We start from the raw sequence: 20,500 nt of genomic DNA on the forward strand, positions 1-20,500 counted from the left end.
CTTTAATTGAGCACTATGGTGAGTAATCAACAAATGGGAGTTTTGTGAGAGACGTCGCAGTGAATGTTCTTCAATGTTTCCAACACTTTCTCGGGAAGGAGCATCCACTCTGCAACTTCTTGAAGATCTAGTTAAGATTGCCAATAGATGCAAGCCCAAATCCTACCACTGTGTGGTGCAGCATGTCAGAGTACCACTGATAGGTGGACACCTTTGTGGTTTGTTATATTGAGAATATAAATATGTTAAATGCATATTTTAATCGTTTAACTTTTAAATACAAAGGGAATTGTATGGGTTATTTTTTATGTTCTTTTATTTGGAAGATGAATGCTATCTCCAGAAAAATCAGAAGGGAATTTATGTAATTGAATTGTGATCTTATTACAACAGTTAAGGTTTTATGTGAAGGGACCTACTACCTTGTACATGCTCTGTTTTCAAATTGGACTATCTGTGGATGGAACTTTATTTTGATGTCACTTTTCTTTCCCACCTTATTTTGTCTCCCAGTTTCACTGATCTCTTCAGGCTCTTTGTTCCTCTGGTTTCCCACTGTTCCATTCCTGTCTTGTTCCAAGCTGAACAAGATTGCTCAGATTCCATATCCTTCTCATTTCCAGGATCTCCACTTTCTACAAAACTCCATCTGCTCCTGAGATACTCCATTACTGCCAAGCTCGTGGACTTCCTTTTTTCCAGCTTCCATGAAAATCTCATTAAAACTCTTCTGCCCATATTCTAAGCTAGAAGCCCCAATTGATCATCACACAATGTATTTCAGACATGTCTCAATTACCTATCGCCTATGTGGTTGTTGACCTGTACTTTCTTCCCTTAAAATTATCCCATGAATATAAAATCCTCATCCTTAGCTACATGATGATTTTATTCTACTCTTTTGCTGTAGCCTCCAACAGTTCAATGCTGTGAAAATTGCATGCTCTATATTTTAGCATCTCGTACATCGATTACTGCCTTTGTCTCATCGTTGGTGGCAATTACTCCTTGAATCTACTTCACTGCTCCTTGAATGTGCACTTACATTTTATTTTTTTGACTAAAGCTTTCAGACCTCTTGGCAAAAGACTGGCTCGGAAATGGCTGCACAACTTATACTGCAGTCAGTAAACAAATTTATGTTTGGCATTGCCATTGCAACAAAACAAAAACAAATATTTCAGAAAATTAGTTAAACATTTGATTTCAAAAATCTGAGATTGGCACATAATTGATTTTGGGCAAAACTTCAATGTGTACAGTCATACAACATACTAATATTACATGAGCATTTGCAAAAGCAGCTTCATACGTATTTTACCATTATTTGACAATCAGTAAAAAATCAACTAACATTTTATTTGGAAGCTACATTAATTATTGAAAGTGATGTAAACATTAACACCTAACTTAATCAGAACACCTTTGTTTTCATAGATCTTGTTCATGGTAGAAATTCCTGCTTATAACTTGATATATTTTCATGCACAATGTGACCGATTCTGCCTCTTTCTTTAAATGAATGCATATATCGGGTTTAAACCTTGGTCTTCAAATTGAGATCTCTTTTAAAAGTCACGGTATTTGATCCTTTCTGTTTGCAACATTGTTGAGTTGGTTAGTGTTTGATATCAATATGATTATGATGTGCGCCAGGCTACAAAGAACTCATCAAATGACAGAAAAAGAATGTGTGACCAGGATGCCCAAATTATGAAATGATTGGAGAAATAAAGTAGATTCCAACAGATTATTGTAATTTAAAACTGAATTTTTGGTGTGGAAGAGTAATAAATCTTGAAATGTATAAAATTTCTCCCATCTATGTTAAATATAAGAATTGCTGACTTTCAAACAAAGTAATTAATATTATGTTGATCCAAAGATTTTAGAAACTGGGTGAGCATTGGATTCGGAATGAGTTTGATGATTAAATGATTATGGTATTACTTATCATGCATTTAATGAGTTGAGAGGTTTGAGGAAAAATAATACGGTTAGGAAAAATAGGGTTGGAGCATTTGAAGCACAGTCATAGCAAACTGCAAGAAATCCTCAGGGCTGCATCTTAGACCCTGCCATCTTCAAATGCATTATCACTGACCGTCCTTCCATCATAAGACCAGAAGTGGAGATGTTTGCTGACTATTAGGACACAGTTGCACGTTGCCATTTGCCACCTCCTCCCGATGTTTACATGTAAGCCACCGCAGCCAAGTCTGCTTCTTTCCACGCAGAATGACCACATTTTGCTTTCCAGCAGATAAACTGCAAAAGGTATAGAGCAGCAACTTCAGGTGATTCTTCTTAATTAACCCCCTTCCAAACTCGTAGGAACTTTCACAATTTTTTCATTATCATTATTTACTGGGTTTTATGAATTCAGGTTTGATTGGCTTAATATGTTTACAGAAAACCCTTGTCATATAATTTAGATAACAATCCCTTTGCATTTATTTATATGGATTTTGTTTGATTACTTTGTGTATTTTCAATGCGGCCCATACTGTATAACAATTATATCCAAAGTACCGTAGAGTGTTGATGGTCATGAAATTAGCATGAAATGAGCGTCATGACCGCAGCCCCTCTTTCCTGGGAATTATGACACATATCTTAATGTAATTCCATGACTGTTGCCAGTCCTCTGATACTTTTGGCCAGTTGCCATTATTCATGTGTGCTTGCAACGTGAAGCCCAGAAACTTTATTGGGTATTGCATCCAATCCATTCGTATTGGCGAACCACATTTGCTGTCTGTTTTCACTGCAGAGTGACCAAAGGTTAGAGCTCAGTTTGACTTTTTGCCCCCTAATCAAGCTGCATGCTTTGAATTCATAGAGCTTCACTTTATTCCTTTCCCATGCTGCTACAGATTTATGATTTGTTTACATTAAAGCAAATAATGATTTATTTACATGAAATCTCTAAGATGTACCTGTTAAAGCTAATTGAGTGTGCAACTGGCCAATTTGAGCATTTGATTTCATGGCACTTGAATATGAACGTATTGTAATAATATGCTTAACAATAATAATTGTTAAAAATTGTTTCTGCGTTTATAAAGGTCGAAGTATTAATTGTACAGAATTAGAGAATGTATTTTACTTTAATTTGTGTTTCATGGTGGGGGTATTGCACTTCAGGTGGCCACTGTGTCTGAGAAGTCTCGGATTATGGAGTTAGAAAGGGATCTAACGTCACGTACGAAAGAAGTCTCGGAGCTTCGACAAAGACTCGCAAGCGTAGAAGTTTCTGGTAATGTGGAGAGTGCACCTTTGTTGGAAGACATTTCCTGTATGCGAGAGAAACTTGCAACGATAAATGAAGAGCATCAATGTGAACTTAAAACATTGAAAGGAAAACTTGAAACCTCAGAGGAAGATCACCAAAAGATAGTTCAACGGCTGCAAGGTGCCAGTGAAAAGGTATCCAAGGAGAATGTGACTCTCAAATCCAAACTAGATCAAGCCAATATTGAAAACTCAGAGGTTGTTAGTCTATGGAAAAGCAAGCTAGAGTCTTCAATAGAATCCCATCAGAAAGCCATGGAAGAACTCAAGTTTTCTTTCAGTAAAGGAGCAGATTCCCAAACCACAGAGCTTCTAGATCTGAAGAGTAATTTTGAAAAGCTTAAAACAGACCATCAAATGGAACTTGAGAATATTAAAATACAGCAAGATTTTGAAAAATCAAACTACCTAAAAAAAACTGAAGGTTTAAAATCTCAGCTATTAGAAGTCACTGCAGAAAAGGAGAAAGATATAGATACTCTGAAGTTGCAACTGGAATATGCTACAAACCAACACCTGGTAGAAAGGGAAGAGACTTTGACAAAACTACAGGAGACCAAAGAGAAGGCAACGGAATTGCACGTTTTACAGGCTAAGAGCACTGAACAGGCACAAACTGTAGAGGAACTAACAGCTAAAGTAGCAGCAGCAGAACAAAAGGTGATGGGTTATGAATTGCTGCAAGATGTTGAAGCTCAAGGTAGAGAGGAACTCAAAAGGCTTGAAGAGAAGCTTGCAGCGGTTCAGTCACAGTTGAAAATAACTGAAGCTTTAAAGCTTTCCGAAGGGAGCAAGGTTTGTACATGCTTTTCCATCTTTCATTTCAAAATGTTTTTAAAAATCAGAATCTTGTATAAAATAACATTTATAATAATTGCATCGGAAGTATTTTTATTGATTAAATATTTTGCCAACTAAGTGAAGTTGGAAAGATGTTTCCTTAAATGCAACAGCTTTTGGCATATTATTTTTTTTTAAACATACAGGTAAAATGCAAAAACTGAAACTATTGTTCAGTTTGGTTTATTAAATTGTGTTCAAAAGCATCCGAACCATGATATTAAGGGCCAAGAGTGTTTGGAGTGAATGTAATTTTTTTCGTTTGATATGTGAGACCTTTTACAATTTTGCCTTTGACTTCAATTGGACGTAACATTGTAAAACATTAGTTTGCCCATAATAAACCTAAATTATAGAATTTGTGTGGAAGATGTAGTAAAGACCAAATAGTTCTGAGTTCCTTTCGAGATCAAAATAATATGCTCATTCTCTGCAGACACTAGTTATCAAAGGGAACATTTTCAGTTTACAATGAAACTGAGAGTCAGAGGACATAGGTTTAGGTTTAGGGGGAAACAATTTAATAGGAATCCAAGGGGTAACTTTTTCACACAAAGGGTGGCAGGTGTATGGAACGAGCTGCCAGTGGAGGTAGTTGCGACATTTACTTTCACAAGGTTTAAGAAACATTTAGACAGGTTCGTGGATAGGACTGGTTTAGAGGGATATGGGCCAAACGCAGGCAGGTGGGACAAGTGTAGATGGGACATGTTGGCCGGTGTGGGGAAGTTGGGCCAGTGGAGCTGTTTCCATGCTGTAAGACACTCTGACTCTATGAGAGTTCTCATTAACTCCTTTCCTGTTTGCAATATATCTGTTGGTGACATGGAATCTGTAGTCTTCTACGGTTATGTTCTGTACTCTTAGCATTTATTTTACTACTTTTATGGGTTTCAAATTTAACATCAATGATCACTTTTATATTAGCTACTTTTCCAATTTATTTTCATTAATACTGATCATTGATTGGAGAAGCAACATCCACTTACTACATCCACTTGGATTTTTTTTTATTAGAACATAAACAGGAATATTAGAAAATGTTCACACATTTCATTTCGACCATCTGACTCTCCATTGTCAAATTGTTTCATGCCACATATTTGCTTGTAATTTATTGATTTATCCAGAATTCCAATTTGCATTTATTTTGTAAATTAAAGCTGCACTATATAAGATAAACATTATATTTGATCTTCAATAAGGAAACTATCAATATCATGCGAGCAGGAATTCTGTGCAACAAGATTCAGGAAAATCTTTCTGATCTCTGTTTCGTGATCATTGCCGATGTTGATCAGCTAGCAAAATTATTGAATCGCGTATATAATTCCACAGTATATAATTGGACACTTGGTTCGGAAAAAGAGAGAGATCTACAATAATTATAGGCAGCATGGAGTAAATGAGGTGCTTGAGGAGTATAAAGAATGTAAAAAGAATCTTAAGAAATAAATTAGAAAAGCTAAAAGAAGATATGAGGTTGCTTTGGCAAGTAAGGTGAAAGTAAATCCAAAGGGTTGCTACAGCTATATTAATAGCAAAAGGATAACGAGGGATAAAATTGGTCCATTAGAGAGTCAGAGTGGACAGCTATCTGCAGAGCCAAAAGAGATGGGGGAGATATTGAACAATTTCTTTTCTTCGGTATTCACCAAGGAGAAGGATATTGAATTATGTGAGGTAAGGGAAACAAGTAGAGTAGCTATGAAAACTATGAGATTCAAAGAAGAGGAAGTACTGACACTTTTGAAAAATATAAAAGTGGATATATCTCCAGGTCCGGACAGGATATTCCCTAGGACATTGAGGGAAGTTAGTGTAGAAATAGCAGGGGCTATGACAGAAATATTTCAAATGTAATTAGAAACGGGAATAGTGCCGGAGGATTGGCATACTGCGCATGTTGTTCCATTGTTTAAAAACGGTTCTAAGAGTAAACCTAGCAATTATAGACCTGTTAGTTTGACGTCAGTGGTGGGCAAATTAATGGAAAGGATACTTAGAGATAATATATATAAGCATCTGGATAAACAGGGTCTGATTAGGAACAGTCAACATGGATTTGTGCCTGGAAGGTCATGTTTGACTATTCTTGAATTTTTTGAAGAGGTTACTCGGGAAATTGATGAGGGTAAAGCAGTGGATGTTGTCTATATGGACTTCAGTAAGGCCTTTGACAAGGTTCCTCATGGAAGGTTGGTTAAGAAGGTTCAATTGTTAGGTATTAATGGTGGAGTAGCAAGATGGATTCAACAGTGGCTGAATGGGAGATGCCAGAGAGTAATGGTGGATGGCTGTTTGTCAGGTTGGAGGCCAGTGACTAGTGGGATGCCACAGGGATCTGTGTTGGGTCCACTGTTGTTTGTCATGTACATCAATGATCTGGATGATGGTGTGGTAAATTGGATTAGTAAGTATGCAGATGATACTAAGATAGGTGGTGTTGTGGATAATGAAGTAGATTTTCAAAGTCTACAGAGAAATTTAGGCCATTTGGAAGAGTGGGCTGAAAGATGGCAGATGGAGCTTAATGCTGATAAGTGTGAGGTGCTACATCTTGGCAGGACAAATCAAAATAGGACGTACATGGTAAATGGTAGTGAATTGAGGAATGCAGTTGAACAGAGGGATCTAGGAATAACTGTGCACAGTTTCCTGAAGGTGGAATCTCATGTAGATAGGGTGGTAAAGAAAGCTTTTGGTCTGCTGGCCTTTATAAATCAGAGCATTGAGTATAGAAGTTGGGATGTAATGTTAAAATTGTACGGCATTGGTGAGGCCAATTCTGGAGTATGGTGTACAATTTTGGTCGCCTAATTATAGGAAGGATGTCAACAAAATAGAGAGAGTACAGAGGAGATTCACTAGAATGTTGCCTGGGTTTCAGCAACTAAGTTACAGAGAAAGGTTGAACAAGTTAGGTCTTTATTCTTTGGAGCGCAGAAGGTTAAGGGGGGACTTGATAGAGGTCTTTAAAATGATGAGAGGGATAGACAGAGTTGACGTGGATAAGCTTTTCCCACTGAGAGTAGGGAAGATTCAAACAAGAGGACATGACTTGAGAATTAAGGGACAGAAGTTTAGGGGTAACATGAGGGGGAACTTCTTTACTCAGAGAGTGGTAGCTATGTGGAATGAGCTTCCAGTGGAGGTGGTGGAGGCAGGTTCGATTTTATCATTTAAAAATAAATTGGATATTTACATGGACGGGAAAGGAATGGAGGGTTATGGTCTGAGTGCAGGTAGATGGGGCTAGGGGAGAATAAGTGTTCGGCATGGACTAGAAGGGCCGAGATGGCCTGTTTCCGTGCTGTAATTGTTATATGGTTATATTGCAGCTTTAAATTTATATCATTTTTGAGGTTTTTCTTGATTTCTATTGTTTCAGCACATTTATTCCATTTACTTTTTTTTGCAACGAACTTGCAAACATGTTACTAGGTTAGTGATTTGGCCAAACAGCTGGAGGAGCAGGATCTGTCAGTTGTTAATCTGAAGCAAAATCTGACTTTAGTGAGCCAGGAGAAACAAAATTTCGAGCAACAACTTCAGACGATGGTAAGTGACTTGTTGCACATCACGTTCTGTAACACAAAGTCTAATTGAGGCAGAGATGTGACACGCTCCTTAAGGTGGGTACTGGCTCTGCTGTCAGTCTTCACAATTGCAGATTGGTGCCAGGTGACAAATTTTACCTGATGCTTTCTGGTCAAGTAATAATCAACAATTTTAGTGTGACGATTTTGTGTGTTGTGACGGAGAATTATAATTGTCTACAAGATTTTCAAAAATATACTGGTTTTGGGCGTTAAAATGCTTGTTCTGTAAGAAAAGTAGCTAACAATGTCAATTTGGGATGTTGAGTATTAGAGAGAGAGAGAGACTCTTATCTAGAGGATAAAAACAAAAGTGGATGATGAGAAGAACGCTCTATCTATTTTCACCAAGAAGTTATTAAAACTTAAGATCATCACAACATGATTAGTTTAAACATTGCTGTATAAAGTAGCTTTTAGACCTTGGCAACCTGTATAATTTTTCCTCTGATCTTGATAAGTGAGAGATTCCCATTTATTTATCGCTCTGGCATATATTGATTATTGAAACCTTTCAAATGTATTTCATGCACTTGCAGAAAGAACACTTTGATGGAGCATCTGATGCACAACACAAATTGCAAGAGGCCTCACAAGGTAACTTAGGTTTGGTAATACTAATTGACATCTCTGATGCAGCGCATGCATAGTAAAGCTAATGATGCATGGAATTAATTAAAAGATATATGGCATGGAGAAAAACAGTGGGATAAAAGTAAGCATAATACACAGGAAAAATGTGATAATTCTAAATAGCACAGCTAAATATGGAAGATATTGGAGATAGGATTATTGATGACCCCAGTGTGGGTAATGAAATGCACTAAGAATGGTTGAATTTTAATGGGTAAAATGGAGGGACTTTAATATGCATTTGTATAGATTAAAAAGTGATGACAGCATGAGAAATAAAGTTACCGAAGTAAAAATAGACGTTTAGCAGATAGAAAAATAGATTATTAGAAAGTTTGATATTACAAATATCTTCAGCAGATATTGTCATTTTAAATCTCCTGTAAGAAATATCTAGAAAGTTTTTTTTTAAACAAACGGTCCATGTAAGATTCACTCGAATAATACTGTAAAAAACAACTGACCGTTTTCAAAGCAAAATTGAAGCCTTTTTTACAAGAAAAACTATTTATAAAAGAGTGAGTGTGAATGTGGAACTCTGGGCCCATCTCATGGTTGAAATTCTTCTGCAAAGGATTTTGATTGGATTGTAAAGGGCTGAATATTTTGAAGATATGCTGCATAATGTGGAATCAAAGAATGACACAGATTTTGATGGGGTTGTATGCTTTTTTAATCCTTTACTGGGAAACGCTGATATTTTGTCAGTGCTTACTGGAATATCTAGCCACTATGGTCAGGTTTATTTCTGATATTGCTACATGAGACTTACACTTGGCTAGCATGCCATTGTCTCATTCCATTGGCTCTCATAGTGAAATGGTTGGTAGAGTTCCAGAAACTAGACATTCTCATCCAGTATCACTAACCATGGAATTCTGGTATGGTTAAATTGCAATGATTCTATTTGAAGCTTAATTCCCAAACTTTTGGGCTAAATTAATATTTTAAATTGTTAACCTGTAATTTTATATGTTTTAAAATACTTTCTCAATTAGAAACACTTGCAAAGCTCCTTGTGAAAGAAGAGCAAAACGCTTCTCTTTCTTCTGAGGTAGTGGAGCTCAAATCTCAGTTTTCTGGTAAGTTATTTTCCAAAATGTAAAATTTTTTATTTTCAAATGAGTTTATTTGTGCAATGTTTAAATTGTTGCTCTGGATTGTGTTTAATTGTGTATCAAATAGGCAGGTTTATCATTCATTTTTATTGAATGCTTTTTGAACATAGAATGGCGTGGGGTATATTAACAGATATATAGAGAATGTGGTTAAAAGTATGGGATTCTGGACTTTGTGACAAATGGTATAAACTATAAGAAGGAGGAAATTATGTGAGCCTTTAAAGCACTGTTTTGGTTACAGCTGGAATACTGTGTCTAATACTGGGAGCAACATTTCAGGTAAAACGTGGAAGATTTTGAAGAAGGCACAGAAGAGGTTTCCACAATGATTTTAGGGATGATAACTTTAATTACGAAAATAATTTAAAACGGGGCTTGTTCCACGAACCAAATAAGGTTACAAAGAGATCCTGAAATAAATAGTTTGTATCGTGAAGAGTGTGGGTAGGGAAATGTTTCTTTAGGTGGATTAAGATAAAGAATGAAGGAGACGAGCAAATGAACTATAAGTAGTTTAACCTATTAGTGTGATGTTTGCTGTTTACAGTTTTGTAGTGATGGATTTCTCTTTCTTCAGCTCTCGAGAGAAGAACTAAAGTTGACGAGGAAAGGGCAGAACAACTCTCTGAGGATAAAACCAAACTTGCGAACACCATCTCTGAGATGATGAAGTCTTCAGGGGACAACTCTGCCCAACTAACAAAGATGAATGAAGAGCTGAAACTCAAAGAAAGGTGCCTCGAGTGTAATGGTTTTCATAATTTTTGATTTAAAATGTCTATTAATGTTTGTCAAAATGTTTAGATGTTAAAGCATTATTATTTTATGTTTTTAATGCCCTGAAGAGGGGAGAGTACAATTAGGTTTAGATGTGGATTGCAGTGAAAATAAATTGCTCATTCAGATTTGTACATAGTTTAGACTGATATTGTGTGGGACCAAATTGGCATGTGGATAGAAATGGTGCTGATGTTTGCATATTGCATATCTATTATTATTGATTGGATTATCAGTGTTTTACTGTTGTTATTTTGGGAATTAAAGTTGTGTTTTTTTTTCTCTCCATCATTTAGGAGGCAGGATGAACTACAAGATCTGCTTCATCAATCCAGTGAAAAGGTCGCTTGTTTACAGGAACATTTGGAGCAATCCACAAATAAAGCAAAACAGATGCAGGAAGAGCAGCAAAACAAAAATCAGACTGAGCTTCAAACATTACAGGAGAAAATAACAGATCTGGTACAAACTGAGTGTGCCTCAGAATTTTAACCTCCCCCTCTGTAAAGGAATATAGTGTGTTACTTGATTTTAAAAAGCGACTAGACCAAGTGGGACCCGTTGGGCCCCGCTCCCCCAATGCAATATTCCACCACTCACCCATAGCCCTCGACTGCACAGGGACGGCTGACGTTTTTAAAGTTTAAAATGACAATGAAAAAAATAAGATCAATGTGAGCATATCTTACTCTCACACTTCAGTCCCCTATTCCCTATCTCCATTATCTTCTCTCTCCCCACCCTCCACCAACCCTCCTCTGCTTCCTCCCCTCACCCCCTCCCCCCTTCCTCCATTACCTCGCTATCCCTCTTCCTACCGCTATCCTCCTCCATTCAGAATCAGAATCACACTTTATTCGCCAAGTATGTTTTGCAACATAAGAGGATTTTCATTGGCCAGGTCAGTCATACAATTAAAAGTAACAGATCACTCAAAAAAACATATTTTAACATAAACACCCACCACAGTGACTCCTACACATTCCTCACTGTGATGGAAGGCGAAATAAAGTTCAAGTCCTTCCCTTAGTTCTTCTTCGGTCGTGGGCCTTGAGCCCCCATTGACGGGACGATCTTGACTCCTGTAGCCGGCGGCGTTCTGGACCTCCGTGTCGAGGCGATCTGCTCCCGCATTGGGGGGGGTGTCAGCTCCCCCGCGCCGGGCGATCGAACCTCGCGTCGGGGCTGGTCGAACCTTCCGTGACGTTGGAGCTTCCCGACTCGGCCTCACCCGAAGACTGTGAGCCCTTGGTGTTGATTCCGCGGTGGGAGCTATCCCAGGCAAAGGATCAGCTCCGGTGTTAAGTCCGCGCCCCTTGGTGGGGCTCACGACTTGGTGGAGGCTCAACCCCAGCACTTCCTCCCACTCCTCTTCACCCTCCCTCTTTTCTCTCCTCCTCCCCTCTCCCACTCCCTCCTTCTCCTTTGCCTCTCCTTTCCCCTACCCTCAGTCACTCCCTCCATAACCCCTCCCCTCCCTACTCCCCTCCTCTCCCTCTATCCCCCCCCCTCCTCCCCACTCATCACCTCCCCCAATCCCACCCCCTCACTCTCCCTCCTCCTCTCCCTCTATCCCCCACTACCTATCTCCCCCACTACTCCCCTCTATCCCCCCCACTCTCCCTCCCCACTTTCCCCTTCCTCTACCTACCTACCTCCTCCTCTTCCTCAATCCCCCCCCCCCCCCACTCTCCTCACATCCCCAGGATCTCGATGTAAACCACCGTTGGCCCCGTTTTGTCCACCACGTCGGCGATGAAGTTGTACTTGAGGCGGGGAGCTGTGGCTTAGTCCTTGCCCCAGGTCCCGCTCCTCTCCCTCCCCGCGGACCCAGAGAAGCAGCACCGCCGACCCCAGACCTGATCCCGGCGCGGCCTCTCCCCGCCCCCGGACCCACCACAGCGCGGATACCGGGCTCACTGCGCACTCGCGGGGCTGACGGGCATCCCCCAACTGCAGAGGCGTAGCCAGCAAGTGGGGGCGCAGTTTAAAGTTATTTTAAGTTTAAAATGGCAATAACTTGTAAAATATAGCATCAATCTGAACGAAACTTGGTACTGTACAAGCCAGGGCAATGGTGAGTAAGGCGGGCCAAAAATCGTAGGACTATCGTGTACCGTTTTGGCGGAGTTTCCAGAAATCATACACACGCATATAAACAAACAAGATGAGCGTTTTCATATTATCTATATATAGGTTGTGCCTGTGCCGAAGGACACTGTGGCTGGCTGGCGGGCGGGCCGGCCGGCAGAAGGTGCTGAGGTGGCGGCCGGTTCCGCTGTCCGGTCCCAGCGGCCGCTCGCAGCCAACCGAGCTACTTCCGTCCCCGGTGGCCCACCAGCCAAGTTCACTGCTTTGTGCAGCCCAGGCCGTGCTGACCCGAGCCAGTCTCCTCACAAGCTATGGAAAGGAACTCTTCCCCCACTAGAAGTGGCTGTCTTTTTACAGCCGCTTACAGTGCCCACCATAATGTTTGGGACAAAGACCCATAATTTATTTATTTGCTTCTGTACTCTACAATTTGAGATTTGTAATAGAAAAAATTACATGTGGTTAAAGTGCACGGCGTCAGATTTTATACATTTTTATACATTTTATACAGATTTTAATAAAGGCCATTAGTTTCACCGTGTAGAAATTACAACAGTGTTTATACATAGTCCCCCCCATTTCAGGGCACTATAATATTTGGGACACAGCAATGTCATGTAAATGAAAGTAGTCATGTTTAGTATTTTGTTCCATATCCTTTGCATGCAATGACTGCTTGAAGTCTGCGATTCATGGACATCACCAGTAGCTAGGTGTCTTCTCTGGTGATGCTCTGCCAGGCATGTATTGCAGCTATCTTTAGCTGCTTGTTTTGGGGGCTAGTCCCCTTCCGTTTTCTCTTCAGCATATAAAAGGCATTTTTATGAAGGTGAAAGTTACAAAACTTACTTTATTTGTTTGTTGATTCCCACAGCAGCAGCAGGTGGAAATGCACAGTGCACACACTAAGGAACTGCAAAACAACCATGAGAAAGTAGTTTCAGAAATAAATGTAAACCGTGATACTTTAGTGAAGGACCTCAAGACAAGGTTGCAGGAAACCAAAGAAGCACTGAAGATCTCTCAAGAGAAAAGTAATCAAAGAGAAAAACTTGTAGAAGAACTACAGAAGCAAACGGAACAGGTCCAGGTATTCCTGCAGTTTTTATATCTAAGTAGTTCAGAGGTACTCTATTTTTGAAGCCACTGTATTTGCTATGAAAGAAATTATGCAGACGATCCATTCAAGATTGATGTGCAATTAATTATATTTTTGTCTGCATGCAAGATTTGATGGGATATTTATTGGAGAGAAAAAAAACACCCGTGTTTAAATTTTGTACTATCCATTGATAGTGTACTTGTGGAATTATATATTTTTATATTAAACATTTCAATGGTATCATGTAGAATAAGTTCTATATTCCACATTTGGATGTTTGGGGTAATTTCAACTGCACCTACTACACAGCAACAGGTTACTAGTGTCAAAGAAAGTCTTGTATCGTACGCAAGTCATAGACATTTCCTATTTAAATATTGTAATTGTGTGAGTTAGCTGCTTGAGAGTTGACAATTTTGGAGGATCACAATAAGTTGCCAAAGCACAGATAATAAATATCTTTGATCAACTCTGCCTTTCACAAATTATGCATTTGCATTTGGGTTAGGAAAAGTAGTAAACGGTTAAATTTTTATAGTAAATATGTTAGCTACTTTTTTATTTTGTTTAATATGCTAATGTTAGCGCTTATGTTTAGTAAACTTGCATTTGTAACAGCAATAGTTTGTATTATAACAGCCAGTCCTTTTTGGTTGGCTGTTCATCTGTATCCTGTGGTTTTATTTCTTACTTTCATTTTCCATTCATCATTTTATAATAATCCTCAGTGTTTACTATACTCTTGCAGAAAACAAGAAAAACTGTCAATTGACACAACAATAAAGTGTTTGGGTTTCTCAGATGATTTATCAGAAGCACATACTTTTACAGAATTATTGTACTTTCTAATGACATTTTCATGTTAGACACAAAATTAGATTAGCTGTAAGCATTTGAAAGCATCAATGCATCAAAACGTTTATTCATATTTTAGCCTGATGCTGTATTTAGTCTGTTATTGCGCCCATGTTTTTTTAATTTGTCTTGTTTTTGTTGATTAAAAACTCAAAGGTGACTGTCCCCGACAACACTCCCCCCTGATGACACTACTAGCAATAAATGCAAATAAATGTTTTTAAATTATTTTTTGTAAGAATGTATTGTTCAGTAGCATGGCAGCAGTATCCCACTAAATAGTGGTAAATCTGAATATATTACTGTGACTTGCAAGGTAAATCTGTTGGAGCCAACATCTTGTTAATTGCTTCTAATAGAGAAAATTGTGAGCAATGTTTGGCACCATATCTGAGGAAGGATGTGCTGGCCCTGGAGAAGGTCCAGAGGAGGTTTGCAAGAATGATCCCAGGAATGAGTGGGTTAACATATGATGAACGTTTGACCGCACTGGGCCCGTACTCGCTGGATTTAGAAGAATGAGGGGGGGGCCTCATTGAAACGTACCAAATAGTGAAAGGCTGGATGTGGAGAGGATGTTTCCACGGGTGGGAGAGTCTAGGACGAGATGTCATAGCCTCAGAATTAAAGGATGTTCCTTTTGGAAGGAGATGAGGAGGAAAGCCAGAGGGTGGTGAATTGGTGGAAATCTTTGCCACAGAAGACCGTGAAGGCCATCAATGGATTTATTAAGGCAGAAATAGATAGATTCTTGATTAGTATAGGTGTCAAGGGTCATGGGGAGATGGCAGGAGGATGGGGTCAGGAGGGAGAAATAGATAAGCCATGATTAAATGGCAGAGTGGACTTGATGGTCCAAATGGCATAATTCTACTCCTATCACTTATGACCTTAAAACACAGTACAGGTTGTTCAGCTATGCAAATTGCAAATGTCAATAACACGATCGATGAATTAGGGAACATTATTTGTATTATGCAAGCCTAATTGATAATAAAGTTTAATATAAGGAACTGCAGACCATGGTTTACAAAAAAAAGATACAAAATGCTGGAGTATTCAGTGGATCAGGCAGAACATCTGAAGAAGGGTCCCAACCCAAAACATCCTTTCTCCACGTTTTTCAGAGACAAAACATATCGCTGCAGAAATCAGAAATATTGTCCCCTCAGAACACAGCTGCTATATTCACCCGGTTAACAAACTATTGTTTCTATTTGACACTTGTGCAATATGACTCTATTAGGCAATGTAACATAGTCTTTGGTATTTTCAGAAATAAATTTTCAGAAGTAACAAAAATAAATCTCTAATCATTATAAAGACCAATTTATTTGGAAACTCCTGTAGGGGGACCAAAACCCCCTTTTCCCCATTGACATAATTAACATAATTATAATGCATTCTTTTCAGTTTCATGATGACACTATCCTGTTGACATTGGCCTGTTGACAATGTCTGTGGCCCTTCGGTCCACAAACATTGTGGGCCGAAGGGCCTGTTCCCATGCTGTACTGTTCTATGTTCCAAAGTTTGGTCATTCATTTGATGTCCTGCATCTTTAACTATTTTATTTCAAATGACAAAACTTTACTTAGTTATTTAACAGTTTATGGTCTGAGTTGCTTAGGAAAGGTTTGGTAGATATTTTAGTTATGCATTTTTAATATTGATTTATGATTTATTTACGATTAATTACGAGTTAATATTCCTCAAGTCTGCTGAGAAATCCAAACACTGCTCTGTGTTTTTCTTTTTTAATGTTTGAGCAGCACGCTTTTCCTTTGTACTGTCTTTAATCCATGCTGTTTCCATTTGTCTGCTTGACTATGTTTTGTTTTTGCCTTTTTTTTTCCCTCCCCCCCACTTAAATTCTGAAGTCTTTAACCAGTGAGCTAGCATCAGCCAAATCTCAGTATGAGCAAATAGCAGAGGATGTGAGAGCTTTGAAGGGAGATAAAGAACAGATGATCCAGCAAAACGGTGCACTAAAATCTGAGAAAGAGTCCTTATTTTCTGAACTTTCAGAGGTGAAATTACAGTGTACCTCCCTGCAGAAAGAGCAGCAAGTGTTAGAATCAAAGAATGAGGATCTCCAGTTGGAAAGAACAGCAGTTTTAAAAGAGAGGCAGGATCTCGAGGGTACTCAGCAACAACTTTGTCTGGAAAAGGACGCTTTGGTCACAGAAAAAGACGACCTTTCCTTAGAAGCCAAACATTTGCAGCAGCTCCTGGAAAAGTTAACCAAAGAAAATGAGGATCGCCAAGCCTCGCAGTCGGACCTGAGTAAACAGCTAGACAATATTCAGATAAAATGCAAAGCTGCTGAAAGTGAACTAGCCCAGCTGCATCATAAAAAGGAAGAGTTGTTATCGGCCCACGGGGAAATGATTGCAGAAAGAGAGGAACTTGCAAAAGAAAAAGACAGAATTATCGAAAATTTTCACAAGTTTCGTGAAGAGACATCGGTTGCTCTGGAAAAGCGGGTGAAGGAAAGAGATGTGCTGATAGTGGAAAAAGATTCTACTCTATTGAAATGCTCAGAGCTTGAAGCACAATATGAAACTTTAACAAAGGAGAAAATTCTGCTGAAATCGGCACATGATGAGGTGATATCTAAAAATGAAACTCTTACAAAAGTAAAAGATGATCTTAGTTCAAGTTTGCAGAAGACTATCCTTGAAAATAAATCTTTCATTATTTCAAAAGATCAGCTGCAGAGTAGTCATGATCAATTGAAGAATGAGCTGGAAAAATACATGAAGGAAAATGCAGAGCTCCAGGCTTCAAAAGCTAGCCAGTCAAAACTCTTGGATGAGATTAAGAATAGCAGGGAGGTAACAGATTCTGAACGTATTCAACTGCTCCAGGAGAAGGAAGAGCAAACAACATCTCTGAGACAACTAACTGTAGAAAGGGATGAACTAGTTAAGGAAAAGATGGAGCTGACTGCAAAGCTGCAGGAATCCATTGAGGAGGCAAAGCAGCTAAATGAAGAGAGAGATGCCCTGAAATCTGAGAAAGATTTGCTTTGGCTGAAGCAGTCGCAGCTAGAAACGCAATGTGACTTGTTACAAAAGGAGAAGGCAACCTTGGAATCAAAAAGCAACATGCAAATGGCAGAAAATGAATCTCTCTCGGGTGAGATAGTCGAATTTAAATTGAGCCAACAGCAACTCATCTCTGAAATTGAATACACAGTTACGGAAAAAGATCAGCTCTTCGGCAACGTTGAGCTTTTAACGCAAAAGCTTGACGAGTCTGCCAAAGTAAATGAAGAACTCCAAGCCTCAAATTCGAGACTCACCACACATTTGGATGAAATTCAGAAGAGCAAAAATATTGTGGATTTAGAGAGACATTCCTTGTTACAAGAAAAGGAAAAGCTGGTAGCTGAACTTGAGGCACAGTGCTCTGAAAAGGAGCATCTTACTTGGCAGAGGGTGAAATTAGAGGAAAAGTACAATGTACTGAATGAACAAGTGAGAGTACTTGAGAACCAACTAATACAAGAAAGAGATGCAGCAAAAATGGAAAACGAGGCTCTGAATGAGGCTCATGCAGAACTTGAAAATAATGTCCACGTATTGACAAATGAAATGGGTGTTCTTAAAGCTAAGCATGACGAATTGCTTTCAGAAAATAATGTGTTAATAAAAGAAAAAGAGAGATTTCAAGCTGAACAAAAGAAGTTTGCTGGTGAGAGGGAAGATCAAGTAGCTGAGAAGAATGACCTAATGTCCACCATTGAAGAGCTGAAGAAGAAGGTTGATACATTGAGCAAAGAAAAAGTAGAGCTCCAGGCTTCAGAATCAAATCTTTTGAAACTCTTGGACGGACTTCGCAGTTGTCAGGAGATTTCTGATTTGGATCAAGTGAGGCTGCAGGGAGAAAATGATAATTTGCTGGCAGCAGAGCTAAAACTTCAGACAGAAAAAGAAGAGCTAGTGAGGGAGAATGGCGAGCTAACAGAGTCCCTCTGCAAGTTACAGAAAGAAGCTGCTCTTTCTGCTCAAGACAAGGGAGAAATTGAAACAACCCTGCAGCAGCTAATGTGTGACAAGGAAGAATTGCTGAAACATGAAGAGAAACTTGCTTCCAAATTAAAAGATCTCCAGGTTCATCAGAATATTACTTTATCAGAGAAGATTGAGGTACCAATTATAAGCATTTAGATAAAATTCAGAAAGTTATGGGCACATATTTTTTACTAATGAGTGCAATAACAGGTTTGGTGTATCTTTTAAAATCACCATTATAACAATAACTACTTTAGAATGTATTAATTCTGGGAAATGATTTTTGTGGCTTGTCTCTACAATAATTGGTGTGGGATTTTGCACATAAAACCCGCTTCTCATTTTGCCATAATTAATCAACATTACATGCCGAAAAGTTAATGAAGTGTGTGGATAAATTGGATGTTTAAGTTTAATAGATATGTCAAAGTAGTGCTTTAATCCAATTTTATTCCTATTTTGGTTTACTGGTGGGACTATTTTACATTTCTCCAAATTTAACATATAATTATCTTCAAATTTCTTTCTCAGTGTTACAATTTTATGTTTTATATAGTGCAGTTATTTCAAAAATCTTAATACTTCATACTTATCCACAGAGAAACCATAGTTTACTGCCAACAGCCTAACATCAAGTAAAGCAGAAACAATTTGAAATTATTGGGTGGAAATATTCAAGCAATCGCACGAGTGCTTGCATTGCACTTGGCTATTGGTGTTTGGAACTTGGAGGTTTGATAATAAACTTTAAAGTTTGCAAATCATGGCCAGGGTATGAATAGCATCTTATTTAGCTCAGGAATAGAGATCAACATTTAAAAATCTATTTACGGAGTACCAGAACAATGTCTCAATATTATTCACAAGAACTACTAAACCTCAATGTAGTGACTTGAAATTTCTTTACTCCGTTAAATATTTCCTAAGATTTTGCAAAACCTAAAATGCTTCACAACAGCAAGCTGTTCCAATCATAGATTGGAAATAAAAGAATAGATGATTATTATTCCCTTCTCGCTTATAACTCCTATTCAGTGACTTTTGGTTAATTTTGAATGTAGTTGAGAGAATGTACACAGCAGGTTATGGGCAGATGTGATTTCTTCCTTGTGCTTATGGTTGGATTGACGTAATTGTTTGGCATCACAGTTCCTAACTGAAGATTGACTATTTGATAAGACACCAGACTGGTGCCAGGGTCATTGGGCATGTTATCGAGCACGAGTCCATGTGGTTCTGAAGGAACCTGGCCGATGAGGTGTTTAATGCATTAAAATATGTAAATGTATCTATACAATGTTAAATTATACGTTGAATTTTAAAACGTCCAAATTAATATCTAATATTATACAGTTAATGTTTTTATTTCACAAGATGAGTTGGCTTGTTGGCAGTTTTTCATGTCTGTGAATCTTATGGTTACCCCCACGTTAATTATTGTAATTCAACAAGAATCAGTGGCATGTTTGGCATGAAGCTGGATCTATCACGTTAGAAATCTAATTATTTAACTGTACAGAGCTTCTGCATAATTTCACAGAAATGGTTAAATTACTTAATTTTGCATGAAAGCTTTCAACCATCTATTTTTCTAAAGTTATCTGCATAACCTTAATTAATTTGCGGCATCCACGTGAAAGGTGGGTTTAAATTCATTTTAGTGATTTTTGTATAACACGTTTCGTTAAAACTTTAAACACCATTCACACAAGATAATTTTATTTTTTAGGCTTCGAGAAAAGCTGAAGAGGCTGAGCAGTCGTTAGAGAAGGTTATGAAGGAGAAAAATATATTGGACAAACAGAAGGATAAAAGTTTGGCAGAATTGGAAGAGTCCAAATTAAAGAACCAGAAGCTTGAAAATGAGGTGACGACCAGTTCATTGCTATTTTGTCTGTTGGCTCCAGAACTTTAAACAATATGGTTTCTAAAGTATTGCTCTGAAGCACTGAAATGATTGTAAGGAATGGGTGAAAAATAGAGTGGATGATGTCTCAGTTGTATTGATGCATTAACAAAAATTTGGGTGCAATCTACTTAGCTCCGTCAATCTGTTCTGTTAAATCAGCTGTATACTAACTCCATATCATTGCCTCTGATTAATCCCTGACAATTTCGATAAACAAATATGTTAATGGTCTCAGAATTAAAGGTAACAGAGCACCATTT

The 20,500-nt window shown here is 38.4% G+C and overlaps 1 protein-coding gene across 8 annotated transcripts in view; it reads left to right on the forward strand.

Annotated features, from left to right (window-relative positions):
- The window catches only part of clip1 (CAP-Gly domain containing linker protein 1), a 143,639-nt gene that overhangs the window by 82,835 nt on the left and 40,304 nt on the right, over positions 1-20,500 (forward strand). For 6 of the 8 annotated variants that reach the window (XM_033043221.1, XM_033043216.1, XM_033043217.1 and 3 more), the window contains 9 exons: positions 3,148-4,089; positions 7,579-7,695; positions 8,273-8,330; positions 9,365-9,448; positions 10,065-10,221; positions 10,561-10,726; positions 13,230-13,445; positions 16,193-18,466; positions 20,061-20,198. In XM_033043221.1, coding sequence (XP_032899112.1) covers positions 3,148-4,089; positions 7,579-7,695; positions 8,273-8,330; positions 9,365-9,448; positions 10,065-10,221; positions 10,561-10,726; positions 13,230-13,445; positions 16,193-18,466; positions 20,061-20,198 — 4,152 coding nt within the window. The remainder of the gene's footprint in view (positions 1-3,147; positions 4,090-7,578; positions 7,696-8,272; positions 8,331-9,364; positions 9,449-10,064; positions 10,222-10,560; positions 10,727-13,229; positions 13,446-16,192; positions 18,467-20,060; positions 20,199-20,500) is intronic. The other 2 variants (XM_033043222.1, XM_033043220.1) reach the window with 2 other exon arrangements.

Source organism: Amblyraja radiata, chromosome 25, assembly GCF_010909765.2.
Source record: "Amblyraja radiata isolate CabotCenter1 chromosome 25, sAmbRad1.1.pri, whole genome shotgun sequence".
In the NCBI taxonomy this organism is placed as follows: Eukaryota; Metazoa; Chordata; class Chondrichthyes; order Rajiformes; family Rajidae; genus Amblyraja; species Amblyraja radiata.